General features: G+C 39.3%; 2 protein-coding genes across 2 annotated transcripts in view; both read right to left on the reverse strand.

Annotated features, from left to right (window-relative positions):
- The window catches only part of map2k2a (mitogen-activated protein kinase kinase 2a), a 13,574-nt gene extending 11,001 nt beyond the window's left edge, over positions 1–2,573 (reverse strand). The window contains exons 1-2 of the mRNA XM_014004623.1: positions 1,861–2,573; positions 1,443–1,653 (exon numbers count right to left, since the gene is read on the reverse strand). Of these exons, the coding sequence (XP_013860077.1) occupies positions 1,443–1,653; positions 1,861–1,949 (300 nt within the window). The 5' untranslated portion in view covers positions 1,950–2,573. The remainder of the gene's footprint in view (positions 1–1,442; positions 1,654–1,860) is intronic.
- A 4,115-nt stretch (positions 2,574–6,688) lies between these two features.
- The window catches only part of pias4a (protein inhibitor of activated STAT, 4a), a 15,948-nt gene continuing 7,803 nt past the window's right edge, over positions 6,689–14,833 (reverse strand). Inside the window, exons 7-11 of the mRNA XM_014004625.1 lie at positions 13,119–13,224; positions 12,904–12,977; positions 12,659–12,819; positions 9,754–9,905; positions 6,689–9,644 (exon numbers count right to left, since the gene is read on the reverse strand). Of these exons, the coding sequence (XP_013860079.1) occupies positions 9,370–9,644; positions 9,754–9,905; positions 12,659–12,819; positions 12,904–12,977; positions 13,119–13,224 (768 nt within the window). The 3' untranslated portion in view covers positions 6,689–9,369. The remainder of the gene's footprint in view (positions 9,645–9,753; positions 9,906–12,658; positions 12,820–12,903; positions 12,978–13,118; positions 13,225–14,833) is intronic.

Consider the following 14,833-nt stretch of genomic DNA (forward strand, 5'->3'; position numbering starts at 1 on the left):
GATTTAAAACCACATACTGAAACGGCCTGGGTCGGATTTGAAAAAAATCGGATTTGTCTCGTTCAGACTGTCATAAAAAATCGGATATGAGTCAGATGGGTAAAAAAAAATCGGATTTGGGTCAGATTTGCCTGCAGTGTGAACGCAGCCAAAGACGCGTTAAAGTGACTTCAAAATGCAACAACCGTTTTGCACATATCCACAGCATATCAATACATCTAAAAAAAGTACACACGTTTTAACGTTGTTCCGTGCAATCTCTGAAAACCTTTGAGGAAATTTCAGCTGACATTTTAACACACATTTTTAGAGAGCCTACAAGTCTGAGCTTGCACGAGTTGCTGCAACAGAGTCTTAAGGGGAGTAAAAACCTTAGTTTAACCTCACGACAAAGGTTTAAATAAAAAAGGTATCAGTGGATTTTTCAACAAGGTTTTCTAATCATATAAGTTGGGTTAGGTTATTTATGTTAGAGATGAGGTCAAGATGGGCATCGAGCCATACGTTCCTCAGTGAGGGATATATAATATAACAAATTATGTAACTGAAAAACTGCAAGCAATTTACTTTAGATGCAACTTTTGCACATCCTCCTCCCATCACAAAAGTAGAGTTCAGGATTTATGACTAAAGCAATTTGCATTATCCTGAATAGCTATATTCATGATTATGTTTATGTTATTCTGTTTAGGTTTGATGTCAGACTACTCTAAATATTTACAGTTCGTATTTTATGGCCACCTTCATCTTTAGGACTAAAGATGAGCCTAATGGTTAAAGAAACTTTCATATCATGCTTTTAAATCCTTCTTTCTCACATTTAAATCCTTCAGTTAGGGTCTGTATAACGAGGAACTGCAATGCTTTGGTCTGAATTCCTCCTTATTGTAACTCCACAAGCCCCTCTTTAACCCCTTTTCTAAGGTGCATCTCAGATTAACTCGTTTTGAGGCTGTCTCTTTAAATCTAAGAGAGGCACTTCATGCTCCCCCTCCAGAACGTCCATTCTAGTTCGATAGAGGGGTTTACGACTATATAGCAGCTCAGAAACTTTTTATTTACAAATTAATTAAAGGACGTCATCAAGGAAAGACTCGTCCCTGCAGCCTTACGTGTTGGAGCCAGAGTCTGACCCAGAGCCGGAGGAGGATGAGGAATGATGAAGTCCAGAACTTATAAAGAAGTTCCAATATGATGTAATAGTTCAGAAACAAAACACATTTTACAGCTAAAAGTGGATTTTACATGATGTGCCTCCTTTAAAACCTGTAATGTAAGAATTGAGAGGGTCTCTGCAGGGTTTTCTCAAGAAAAGAAAAGTCAGAATGCAGTGAAAGTGTAGCAATGATTTCACAGATGTACTTAAACACAATCACAGGAAGGTCCTCTGCCCTTTTCCCCCCAAACTCTTAGTCAAAAACACATTCGCTAAAAATGTTCACCTTTCGAGCCATGACCAAACCCGAGGGTTTGTGGCGGACCTTGTTGACCACTCCTCCGTTTCCAGCACCCAACTCACAGATGGGGTCAAAGTCCTCGTCCTTCAGCTCCCCGACCTGGGCTTTCTGGGTCAGGAAGGCTTCTAGACGTTTCCTTTGCTGCTCGTCGAGGTCCAGCTCACCCAGCTTCTTCTGTAAGGCCTCCAGGTTGGCTCTGTTGGGAGAAGGTGGGCAGAATGGGATTTCATGTCACACAGAACAGGAAAAACTGTTGAGCTTCACTTGTGGTTAACTAAACAGACATGAGAACCACAATGTAATGTTAAGCAGTACTTTTATATAAAAAATGAACGTATACAGAAATAAAGAAAACACCTGCTGAATACGACAGTTTATTTGACTTTTAAATAGCGGTACTTACTCTGATGCAGCATCAATGGTGTTGGAGGTGGCCTGTCCCTCCCCAATGGGCGTAATGTTCAGAGGAACTGGTCTTCTTTTTGGAGCCATTGCAAAAGAAAATCAAACTAAACTACTTCCTCTGTAAAACACTGTATTTAAATAAGCTGGGCAGCTGTTGATCTAAGCCTGCCCGTCTTCGAAAAGTCCGTCTGTAAAAGAAAAAAAGCAACAGGACCCGCTCTACACGGTGGCTGGTAACTTGGCTAGTTAACGTTAGCGAAGTTAAAACACTTTTCGGGGCATGTCAGTTCGCTAATTTGGTAAAACGTAGCATGCCGATATGTCCTACAAAAGTCGGATAGTTTCTCCAGTTCATCTATAGAAGCTGGAAGGCGACAGCTCTCTTTTTATTCGTCTCCTTCTCGGTTTTCTACCTGCTGCTGCTAGCCATTAGCCACCTAGCCGCTAACGCCAGCTTCAGTGAAAATTCGCGTCTTTTCAGCCGGAAACGTGCAGCGACACTCGTTCCTGAGCTTTACACGAGACGACACGTCCCGCTGCTTCTCGGTGGGCCTCTCTAAAATGAGTCCTTCCGTGTTTCTAAGCCAGGTTGCGAGAGGCTCTGAGACGTTGCAGAGCTTTGGCGCTGACCGCTGGAGCTTCAACACAGGAAGCAGCAGCAGACCTGACTGTACGTGACACCCGCAGGAAGACTCCTGCACAAATACCGCGAGACTGAGACTGTCCAACAACTTTATCCGCGGTGAGTAAAAGTACTCTTATTGTGGATGTAYGTACGATTATAGTTCGCGATAATGTGCAGGGTGCATTCTTTTTAATCAYGTAAAAAGCCCTTTGCAAGTTTTTATGTAATTACTGGCGGTTTGTTCAGATGCGGCAAAGTACATTACTGCCACCTACTGGCAACAAAGGCAAACGAACGCAGGTGCATTAAAACAAAGAAGTTCAGTTCAGATTTCTTTACTATAAATCAGGGGTGCACAAACATTTTCCCCGAGGGGGCCAAAATGAAAATCTATCCATGGCTGAGGGCCAAATGCAGTTATATAATACATGAAATACAAATGCCTTTTTAAAGTAAAGTCCTTTATTTTTAACGATTAAGCTGTGCAATGGCCCTCTTTTGTTTTRGTCTGTGCACTTGGAGAAAGTCTGCCAAGTAGCAAAGGCTCATGGGACATTTCATAAATTGATAAAATATGAGTTTTTGTGGCCTTATAAAGTGTGCAAATCTACATGTGGGGTTAAATCTGATCTAAATATTTCTTATCATTTCATGTTTCATGTTTAATCCTAATGGTGCGTTCACACCAAACGCGATTTCAGCATCAGGAGCAGTAGGTTTACATACAAAGTCTATGGTGGACACGCTTCAAGCAACGTCGGGAAGGGCTGCGGCGCCTCAAGTGCGATTAGAGCAGCGCGATTTGAACGATCTGAGCATTCGAAGCGCTGAGGCGCAAATCGCTGAAGTTAGAAAATCTGAACTTTTGCAGCTCGACGCACCGCATCAACCAATCAGAGAGACTCCACTGTGTGACGTAGCGACATATTTCCCGACGGGACAGTTTACTGAATGATGTCCACTAACCTGAAACAGATGGAGAGGAGCTCTTTAGCTGAAATCGAGTGCCTGCAGTCGGTGTCCTGACAGAGAGATCTGCACCAATGTGTGGCAGCGGCTCATCAGACTGGAAAAATAGTCCTGAAAGCGAGCTGTGAGCCTCTACTCTGAATTATCTGGTGAATTAATTATGAATTAATTATGTGATGAACGTGACATGCTCTTGCTCTCTGTAAATAAAGCAAAGCCACTTCCTCGTACGACATTAAACAGAGCCCGACAGAGGAGGGAGGGGCGGGGAGGCTCTTGCCATGCAGCGCTTCAAGAGCTGTCCTGCGTCTGACCTCAAAGTGCACAAGCTTCAAACTTCAGCGTTGGCTGCGATTTTGAAGCTGAAATCGCGTTCGGTGTGAACGCAGCATAATAAATCAAAGATATGTCAGCACCATGAATGAAAACTACCTTCACTACAGCCCTTTTATATAGTCATTTGACCAATGGAAATACTGTGTTTCTACCTAWAGGAYAACAGGTTACAACCTTGTAACTTTGGCAACTGTTGGTGGGCCAAATCAAATGGCTTGGTGGGCCAAATTTGGCCTGCGGGCCCCACTTTGGGCTCCTCTGCTATAAATCAACAGTGTTGCATAAAGTACCTCAAAGTGATACTTGAGTAAAAGTACAAGTATCTCATCATAAAAATACTTTGGTAAAAGTTAGTCTTCTCTAACAATATTACTTGAGTAAAAGTCTTAAAATATCTGATATTTTTTGTACTTAAGTATCAAAAGTAATTTTCTGACACAAAATCTACTTAAGTATTAAAAGTAAAAGTACTGAGTAAAAGTGAGCAGTTAGATTTTCCAAAATAACATTTATTGGGAGGTGACTTCTGCAAAAAAAAAAAAAAAAAAAAAAATTAAAGGCGTGCAGCTGTGATGTGTTGTGCACAAGCTAATAGGGTGTCAGAATGGTACTGTATATATTTATACTTCTCATCCAACCACAATTAAATTCACTCTATCCTGGAGACATAATTTTTCAGGATAGTGTTTTTAAGTAATAACAACTAGGAGTAACGACTTTCTACTTCTTACCTTTTTAAAAAATGTAGTGAGTAGAAAGTACAGATAAYTGTGTAAAAATGTAATGAGTAAAAGTAAAAAGCACGCTGAAAAATAATTACTCAAGTAAAGTACCGATAGCCAAAAATTCTACTTAAGTACAGTAACAAAGTATTTGTATTTAGTTACTTTACAACTCTGTAAATCAATCTCAAACTGTCTTACAAAGAATATTTTAACTTTAGTTACAATGTGTTTACAATATGTTTAAAGATATTTTATRCTTTATCAATATAAATGTTATGTGTACAAATACATTGCTGGAACGTTTGTTTTTGTTATGCTGAGCACACCTACATCACACTTTTTGTGTAAGAACTTACCACCGCTAAAAAATTTGTAAATGCATTAAAGTCATGGAGTTTTATTTACCATTGAACTACATGTTGTCTTTACTCCAAAATCCAAAATTTCTCATTCAAAAAGTCTAATGYAGCATCAATGGTGTTGATACATTCAAACAAATCTCTTAACCCTCTACTGTTAATTTACAAAAATAAAATAAAATAAAATAAACAATGAATACACTTTATATTGACATTGCAACACATTTTTAACCAATCAGATTCTTGGAATGCAGCACMTGACATTTAAACCCACAAAACCGATTCTCTTCCACATGATGACGAGTTGTAGAGCTTACTCAATACATACAGATTTGTCCAACTTTTCTTGCATTTGCACAATTAAAAACACTAATATATATCATAAGTTATGACCTGTGTGTACAATGGTTTTTATAGGATTTTATTTTGTGAGTTTTATTCAATTAAATGAGCATGTTGCCAAATGTCAACATTGTGCAGTTATGGAATAATGTCAGTGAAAGATTAGTAAATAATTCTTGTCACATTTCTAATGGCAAAGCTGAAAAGAGGGCTAGAAACAGGACATAGGTGGCTATTCCTATTTGTCCTGTTTAATGTAAGGGAAGCTAATGCAAGTTGAGTGAACTTGGTTTGAAACTGTCAGGTGTTCCTCCCAAGTAGAAGTATACACAATGAGGTTATCCAGATGTGCCTGGATAACCTGGTCAAGACAGTATTAACTAAGTGCTGAAAGGTCGCGGGGGCATTGCACGTGCTAATTACATTAATATATTGCAGAAATTTGTCTGGCAAAAGCAGAGATCTCTGAAGTGGTACTTCCCAAAACCCTTTGAGTAGATCCAGCATATACAAATATTGAGCATTGTCAGTTGTAACCACATATCTTCAGTTCAAAGAAAGTGGATGTGAATCAGTGACTGATGGCACACCATTAACCAAACACAAAAAACTGCTCGGCAGGGACAAGGTTTATTTTGTTGGTTTTTGGTAAGTGTGTAAAGTGTTTAGGAAATACTTAACAGTTCACAGTTTGGAAAAGGAGGACTGATGGAAGAGGGTGATGTAAGGTCAGGCCATCTCCACAAGGACCAGACTCAAGGTCACTTGTTACAGTTAAGAGCTGAGCTGCCTGTGAGTTGTGCCACAGAACTGTCTATGTTCTGTCACACAAGTAGTATAGTTTTAACATATTTACAGCGGGGTGCGAAACTTTGGGCAGCCTTGTTATTTTTCCTGATTTACCTTTATAAATTATTGTTTGGATTTAAAACAATCAGTAAAATAGGGGACAAACAGTGACATTTGAGAAGTGAAATGAAGTTTATATGATTTACAGAACGTGTGCAATAATTGGTTAAACAAAATTAGGCAGGCAATTTTGTCACAAAAAAAAAAAAAAAACTAACTCAATTTTTAGTAGATCCTCCATTCACAGGAATAACAGCCTCTAAACGCTTCCTACAGCTTCTAATGAGTCTGGATTGTGGCTGAAGTATTTTAGACCATTCTTCTTTACAAAACATCTCTATTCATTCAGGTTTGTTGGTTTCCAAACACAGAGCTTTAAGTGACGCCACAGATTTTCAATAATATTCAGATCTGAGGACTGAGATGGCCATTCCAGAATGTTGTACTTATTCCTCTGCATGAATACCAGTAAAAATGTTTGAGAATGAGTTCAGTTTGAGATACACCACAATGTCCTGACACTGACTTTCATGAGCTTAAACCAAAATCTGTTTGCGATTAACTGAAGAAACAGAACACTTTTGTCATAAAGTGTTACCAAATAACTACAGTCCAGACGAGTTTTAAAGAACTCATTTTATTTCAACACATCAATAACAGCTGTTAGAATACGATCATTTCAAATTGTACATATTCATCCTTAACAGGCATCAAACGTCCCCCCCCTCAGATCTCAGTAGTTACGTCCTCTCCTTTGGTACAGGACATAACAGTCCACCCCTGAACCAGTTCCTCCCAGTTCTCAGTGGCATCAGAGTCCAGTGATGCTGCKCTTGGCTTCTTTTTGTCTGTCTGCCTAGAAGAACAACTGGAGGCAATTCAAGGCTTAATAAAATATTATTTAAATTTTATTGTCTTAAGAACATAAAAAATAAACAAAACATGTACACCATGGACTGAAAGCCTCTGTCCATGCTACTTTATGCATTATAAGAAAATGTCACTACAAAAAAAAAAAAAAAAAAGACCCTCAGCTCTCTTCAGCCTCCTGTCTGGCTCAGTTCTACAGTAGCAACCCACACCACCTCCTCTTTACCCACAAGGCCATTAGAAGTGCAGGAGATCCACTCAAATAATGACCTAAATCTAGCAAAGGAAAAATGCCCTCTTCAAATGTATACTTACTTGCTAAAAACAAAACAAAACAAAAAAAAAACCAAAACAAACAAAAAAACTGCCTTATTAAAAGGTAGGTATCCGAGTTCTTTTTTTTTTCTGTTAAATTTGCATCAAAGCGCTTTATGTAGAATATAGATTCTTAGGAACAAATATCAGTTTTGCAAAGAGCCACCAGCTTGTTTGGATTATCTAAAAGTTTTCCTCTTAATTCTAATTTTCTAAGCCATCAAAAAAAAGGAAGACTAGATCTGAGTTACTATTTTCCCCCCGTCGTTAACAGTGAGGCCACAAATAAATGTGTTTAAATTTCAACGAGGGGAAMGAAAACCTGCATGATGATGACAAGCACCACACCCTGCAGAACTTAGGAGTCATCTGCCCCACTGGACCAGGACCTCTGGTTATGGGTTCTTTTCCACAACCATGCCCAAGGATTCAGTCATTACTTGCTGCACAAGGAACTAAAAAAAAATAAATAACCGTTTCAAAGTACTTAAAGTAAGCGCATCTCTAAAGAAAACAAAAAGCGCACCGTGAAACACATCTGGAACCTGCGCATCCAGCCTGAGTCTCATTAGAAGAGCAGCMGTCACAGATTTCTACTAATGATGCTGGATTCAGAGGACTCGGAGCGTCCGCCCTCCAGAATGTAGCAAACAAATTCTTAACTCTGCTAAAGAAAATAAATACGAGCCTCCCCGCGCTGTAAGGAGTCTGAAGGGTGACGCTGTTCATGCCAAGCAGGACCATTTGTAATCTAACCGAGTTTAAATGTTATGTTTTGTGCAGCAGCAGAACTCCCAGCTGTGACCCAGGTTGAACTCAGTGGGAGAGGAGAGAGGAAAAAAAAGACTGTTCATTAACAGCAGAGCCACGAGCCTGGATCGATTGTAGGCCAACAMCCAAATCCCAGCAGTTGGAGGTGCCCGATTTGAGGAAAGAACCAGCTCGAGCAGCAGCCAAATGTTAAGAAATTTACCAAAAAGAACGGATGCAGATGTTATAAAAGATACCAGTACTTCTACATCCTGCTTAGTTCACTCTTCTGACTCAGAAATCTAGAAGTGTAGAGTATAAACCGGCCAGCAGTCCAGGTGAGTCTAGAAAAAAAAGGCATCAAAACCGCAAGAACATTACCTGCCAGTGACTCCCACACATTTCTGCTTTGGCATAAAATCCTTACAGTGATTTGGTTTATGTTAATTTGGAATTTAAAAGTGTCATTCCTAAGAAATGTTTGAGATTTGCAGTAAAGTTAACACTTCCTCTAACAAATCTTTTTTTTTTCCAGTAACTGTTAACCAGATAACCCACACAGCAATGGTCACTGATTTTAGGTCGCTGCAGAGGCCAAACAGCTGCGTGACGAGAAGGTAACTAAAACCTACGATTAAAAAAAATAAAATAAAGAAAAGAATCTCCAGTGTTAAACAGGAACTTGAAAGACTCAATTTAACTGCCCCTCCCTATCTTTCAAAGCTATTCCCAGGCCAGTCTAACTTTTTATTTGTTTGTTTATTTATTTATTTATTTTTGTTCTGACTGAGGTAGCTTCTCTTTATCCAAGGACTAAATAAAATCAAAAAGACTTTAAATTTCTACCCCACTTGACATATTTCTGCCAGGTTCCTCCAAGTTACATCTTCTGAGTTTTTCACCTTCATCCAAACGTTACTGAGGATCCTCTGCGGTCCGGTTCATCTTCAATGTGACAAACATCGGATGCAAACACTGAGCGCTTGTGGCTAAAAGAGCCTGTACTGTGTAAGAAATACAGCGAGAGGGAGTAGTCTGGAAAGAGAAGAGTAAGAATGGTGGTGGGGTGCTGGGTCCAGTCAGTCTCACTGCAGGGTGCCAACGGGCCAAAAAAGAGCTGCTTCCAGAGATGTGCAGTGCAAAACAAACAAACAGAAAATCCTCGTCACTCTAAACTGAAGAGTCATTGACAGAGTGTGTGTTGTGTCTGGTTTGAAACTAGAGCTGCTAAAAAAGGCTCTGATATCTGAGGGTTGAGGAGGGGAGTTGCATCTAGTGGATTACTGTGTTCCTGTCCTCGACGTTTTTTTTTATTCTAGCCCCCTGCAGCTCTGCGTGGCAGTTTGTGAGGGGGCAGAACTGCAGGGTCAGTACGCAGTGACCAGGTCCTTGTCGAAGTTGTATCGACCTCTCTTAGGGGCGGGACTGTCCGTGCTGTCCTCCGTGTCCTCGCTGTCCCCGCCAGCCCCTCCCCCCTCCTCTTCAGAGGAGGAGTCCAGAGTCAGGTCTACCACTGCACCTCCTCCCGGCGCCGCCGTGGGTCCTCCCGCCACTGCAGCCRCCCCCAGCGAGCTGCTTCCGGATCGGCCCGTCTGACTGGTGCTGCTGTGAGCCGGTGAGTGTCCGTTGGCTTCAGGAATGCCTGCAGAGAGAGCTCCTGGTTTAAGACCTGCACGGGACCAGACTTTATTCTACTGAACTGTGGGCCGGCACAAAGACACGTTTGGGATGAGAGAGGGTTTGACACTTACATATATCAACAACAGAGTACTCTGGCGTGTTGCTGCGCTCTCTTTCCCTCTCCCTCTCCTTGTCGTCACTGATGGGCTGCCAGGAGCCGTCTGTTAGGTACTCGATCTCCTCAATGTCCTCGCTCGTCTCTTTCAGGATCTCAGATAATAACCTGAAACACACAGAGCTCGCCTCAATCTCTCATATAATCTGGTAACAAAAAAACCCCCTCAGATACACACTCTTCATGTACAAATTTACCCATCATGATAATCAGACTCACAAGACTCTCCGTAAACTTTAAATTTTTAACCCTAAAATTTGTTTTCCGACTGTAAAATTACAAAGTTAAAGGCAGAACTTTCACACTACTTCATTGCAATGAATGTGAATCACTTCACAGCCAAAGTAGAACACAAATAAAAATAAATTTCCAGTCTTTGAGAAAGTAAAAGGAGTGCAAGTGACAGTTTAGATATTAGACACTGCAGGAAATGACATGTTCTAAATGTTGTGCATAAAATGTTTCATCTTAAAATGTTTAAGAGTTCAGGTGGATCTCTGTTTTTCCCTGACTTTCCTAAAAAAGATGAGTCCATAAAGACACCATCCAGGGATCTCACTGAATAAAATAGCATATAATCTTCCTWATATACTTTTACATTAAAGTCTTCTAACAGGCATGTCTTCAGAAATGATTATTTGACTTCTAATCTTTTTTTTTCTCTTCAGTTTTTCCTTCCTGGCTGCGACAGCATCTGAACATCCCTTCATTTAATAGAATAGTAAATACTTATATAGCACATTTCCTAAAACATCTATCCAACCAGGACACTGAAAGCATTTAACATTAAAATATGTGCCCCCATTTACCCGTTCTCTCACACACACACACGAATACAGTACTCTTCTATGTTTCTCTACTAAGCTAATCTATAGAAATCACTCTAAAAGACTAGTCAGTGCTTAAATCACATTCATACACTGATTGGACACATCAGAGGCTCAGAGGGTTCAATGTCTTGCACACCTTCAAACTCCCAACTCTCTCATTGGAGAGTGACTCCCCTAACCACTCAGCCACGGCCGCCCCAAGAGATGCAAGTTATGTTTAGTAAAAATAAGGCTGGAATTCCTGATGAAACAATTCTAGAGCGATAAAAATACAGTTTTTAAAGGCACAGTGTGTAGGATTTGTTGTTTTCAGCGACATCTAGTGGTTGAGTGGTTGAATCATCCTCCCTGGTCCTTCCCCCACCCCCTGCTTCCAAACACAAAGGAGTTGCTACGGTGTCTCTCAGGTGTCAAAAACCTTTGATAATTCCAACCGCGATGTCTACCAGCAGCTTCAGGGCTAGTGATGTTTCAAGTGGTAAGATTATGAGCTTTAATAAGTAAAATTATCCCAGCTACAATGACAGACAACAAATATTACATTTATAGGATTACAACTAAAATGTTTTTGACGCCGCCACCGCAGTTTGTCCTTCATGAGCCTTCATAGACAAGATGGCGGTGCAAGATGGCAGCTGCCTGTGTGGCGACCCGYGACCATGGAGATATAAACAGCTTTTTATAAGGTAAAAATAATAAAACAAGGTCTTTGTYTGCAATGATTAGACATGTTTTTTATTATTGTCATTAGTGATTATCTCAATTTCGGCTAAAAGAATTGACAAAGTCCTACACACTGTGCCTTTAAACCAGCACTCTTGAAAACAAAACTAGCTTTTTGCCAGGTGATAAATYGCCACATTTCACGTGATCAGTATCAATGGAAAATTTGTCTGATAGACTACTGATAATTTTACTGAACTCCAATCCAGAACCGCACAGCATTCTGGGGGATGTAGGCAGAGGAAAGGCTTTRGCTGCTGGACCTCTCATGACCCAGCTAAACACGGTTAGTGGCATCAACTAACTCACTCAGTCGTTGTTAACTAGAAACAACCTGTTGGTAACATACAGTAGCAKTTTCATGTTTCACCACCGTGCCTCGTAACTGTTTAAAAATAAAAAAAGAACGTCGTGGAGTGAAAGGAGAAAACCACTGAAACAGCTCGAGAATAAAAGAGGAAAGGTCACATAACCAGTTTGACAGTATTAATCAGGCTTTTTTCTCCTGGTCCTTATTTCTAATAGGTAAACCAAAAAACTAAATAATTATCAATATTTACTGATATGAGACGCTTGTATCGTGATACATTTTTCATATCACGCCGATCTATTTTGAAGAATGTGAGATGAAGAATTTGAAAATACAACATAGAAAAAATTCTCATTGTGATTCATTTTGCCAGCAGAGGTCACATTTGAGCCACTAAGCTGCAGCTGTTTGTCTGTGGTTCTGTTTGTCATAATTACCATTAAAAAAYGACCATATTTACTGATGTATATTACGATCGAGTATAATACGATCATTTTTTTAAGGTTAAATTTCTAGTATTATACCAGAACAAATACAGTAAATCAAGTGAGCATCATATTTTGTTTTATTCTGTACCAATTACAAAACCTGAAGCTAACACAAGATGTTATKTACCTAACAGTCTAACTAGGCGCTCTTCAGTGTTTAGAAACTACTTWGTAAGCTGAAAGAAATAATTTGCAGTGCTGGCAAAATGTGTTGAGACTTTGAGTCACTTGATTAGATGGTTCTGTACAACATACTTATGTCATAACTTGTTTATCATTCGGCCAACAAACAAAAGAATCAGAACTTTTGCCTCTTAGTTTGCAGCAAGTGCAGAAAAACAGATCATTACGTTACACTTTTCAAAATATCTAATCACAAAAAATGTGCACAATTCAATATGTTGAAAAAAACTGKCTTAAACAAAAGGGCATATATAAATCTAAGGAAAAAGAAAAAAAAAAGGCAGCAGAAAATGCTTCAGGGTTGGGATAAATTAGAGCACATCTTACCCATCGATGGTGAGCAGCTCAAATGGAGCAGGCTTGTCGCAGACAGGGCAAGTCCACGTGGGCTTCTTCTCATTCATCTGCAGGAAGAAAACGGCATCGAAACACTGAAGATGGGCGCAGGTTAGGACTCTGCACGGCACACCAAGTCGCATCTTCACCAGCTGGAAGTCACAAAGTGACAGAATAATTCAAAACACATTCAACAGTGATCGTTCAAAAAGGTTTGATTTTATGGCTATACTTACTGGACAGATTAAAGAGACTCTGAGGCCTGTGGTCGCTATTTCACTCTCTGGATCAAACCGAAGTTTATCTTGAACTGTAAATGAATCATAAAAAAATAAATAAATACATGAGCTCTCACAAAAAACTAAAATATAAAATAAAGCCACAATCCACTTCTATGAAACCAGCAAGGAAGAAATGCTGTAAATCCCTAATTTGTAAAAGTTGGACTTACTGCGTTCACGACAGCGTTCTGGATTCTCAACAGAGCAGAGCTTTAACTGGTTGAAGAGGTCCGAAGCAGTGAAAACCCTCACTAGATACACTGCAACAGAGTAACGCTGGAAACAGGGATTTACACAATGTGAGCATTTAAGAATTTACTTGTATTAAATTCATGGTCGATTAAAAACACACACATAAAAAATACAGTTAAACCGAATGTATTACAGTAAAAACTATTCTAAAAAGTGGAATTATGTGGAACATTGAAAGATTAGCTTGTACACAGACAGAACTTGCAATGCTCATGAAAAACATGAAAACACAGTTTTAGGAAGTTTATCTTTGTACATTTTAAAAATTAGGAAGTTAAATCAAGATGAAAATGTTTTAAAACTACTCTTCTGAGGACAAACTATTGCACTGATCAGATGCTACCAAAAAAGTTGCCAACCTTTGCAACATTTTGATGTATTTGTTTAATTGAGGTTCAGCTAATCATGAGGTGAGAACAGTTCTGCTAACAGCTGATAGGGAAGTTAACTTTTCATTTAGCCAATTAACATTTTCTAACTTTGGAAACAATTAGCGGAATAATTAGCTTCCTCTAAATTTAGTTCTGCTAACTTTATGTCCGCTAACAAAAAACAACCCTCCCCTCATGCCTGCATCATGCGCCTTGTGTGTGCGTGTAGCATATTTAGCATTTTGTGTGTCCATGTGTGTTACCCTTCAACTGTAAAGAGACAAAGACTGACAGTTGCCTTCATCCACTCAGATCCTTTTAATCTGATCAGAAATGGTGATTTGGGGAAAATGCCCTAAAGTACTCTGGGAGATGTAGTTCCTCAGTTTATACATCGTTATCCTGGTGGATTAATGATTCTGAGACAATACAATACATTTAAAATGTTTTTCCCCAAACTTGGCTTTATTTGTTTCTGGTTGGATTGTGATGAAACTTAGTTTTGGATTCTGAGGTCTGAGACATTCTGATTGTGTGTGAAGCTGCAGAGTGAACAGCTGAGACAKATCTTTGTTTATGTCACTTTGTGCAGTTTGTTTACTTGCTGATTYATCTGCTTGTGGTTATTAGCTGTTTGTTGGAAGTAGAAATGTTTTTTTTAATTTTATTTTTAGCCAAGATTTTGACATTTCTATGCTGAAATAAGAGCTCTTCAGTTAGTAATTATTAGCTAGCATTAGCGTCCACTAATTTTTCATGGTTAGCGAATTGTCTGGTAGCGAAGCTAACATTTTGTTTAATATTTAGTACTTTGTCGATCTACACTTTGCACAAAAAGTAAGGACATTTGTGTTTGGTAGATTATTTCTTTGTTGTAACAATGCTTATTGGTAATAAATCGTATATTGTAGAAAGCCTGTTCATTTCTGTTTTTAAAATGGTGCCACATTTGTAGGAACATGCATGTGTGCAAAAATTTTGCCAAACAGCTTTTTTGCTGTTGATATTGACATTTGTTTTGACCTTCTGCTACCCCCAGGTGCTGCCAATCAGGTGCCTGGTGTAAGATGTATTGCCAAGAAGCGTTGTTACAACAAAGAAACAATCTACCAAAAACACATTCCCTAATTTTGTGCAAAGAGCATACAGCGGGTAAAATAAGTATTGAACACGTCACAAATTTTCTCAGTAAATATATTACTAGAGGTGCTAATGACATGAAATTTTCACCAGATGTCGGTAACAACCCAAGTGATCCATAC

The sequence above is a fragment of the Austrofundulus limnaeus genome, unplaced genomic scaffold (assembly GCF_001266775.1).
Source record: "Austrofundulus limnaeus strain Quisiro unplaced genomic scaffold, Austrofundulus_limnaeus-1.0 Scaffold25, whole genome shotgun sequence".
In the NCBI taxonomy this organism is placed as follows: Eukaryota; Metazoa; Chordata; class Actinopteri; order Cyprinodontiformes; family Rivulidae; genus Austrofundulus; species Austrofundulus limnaeus.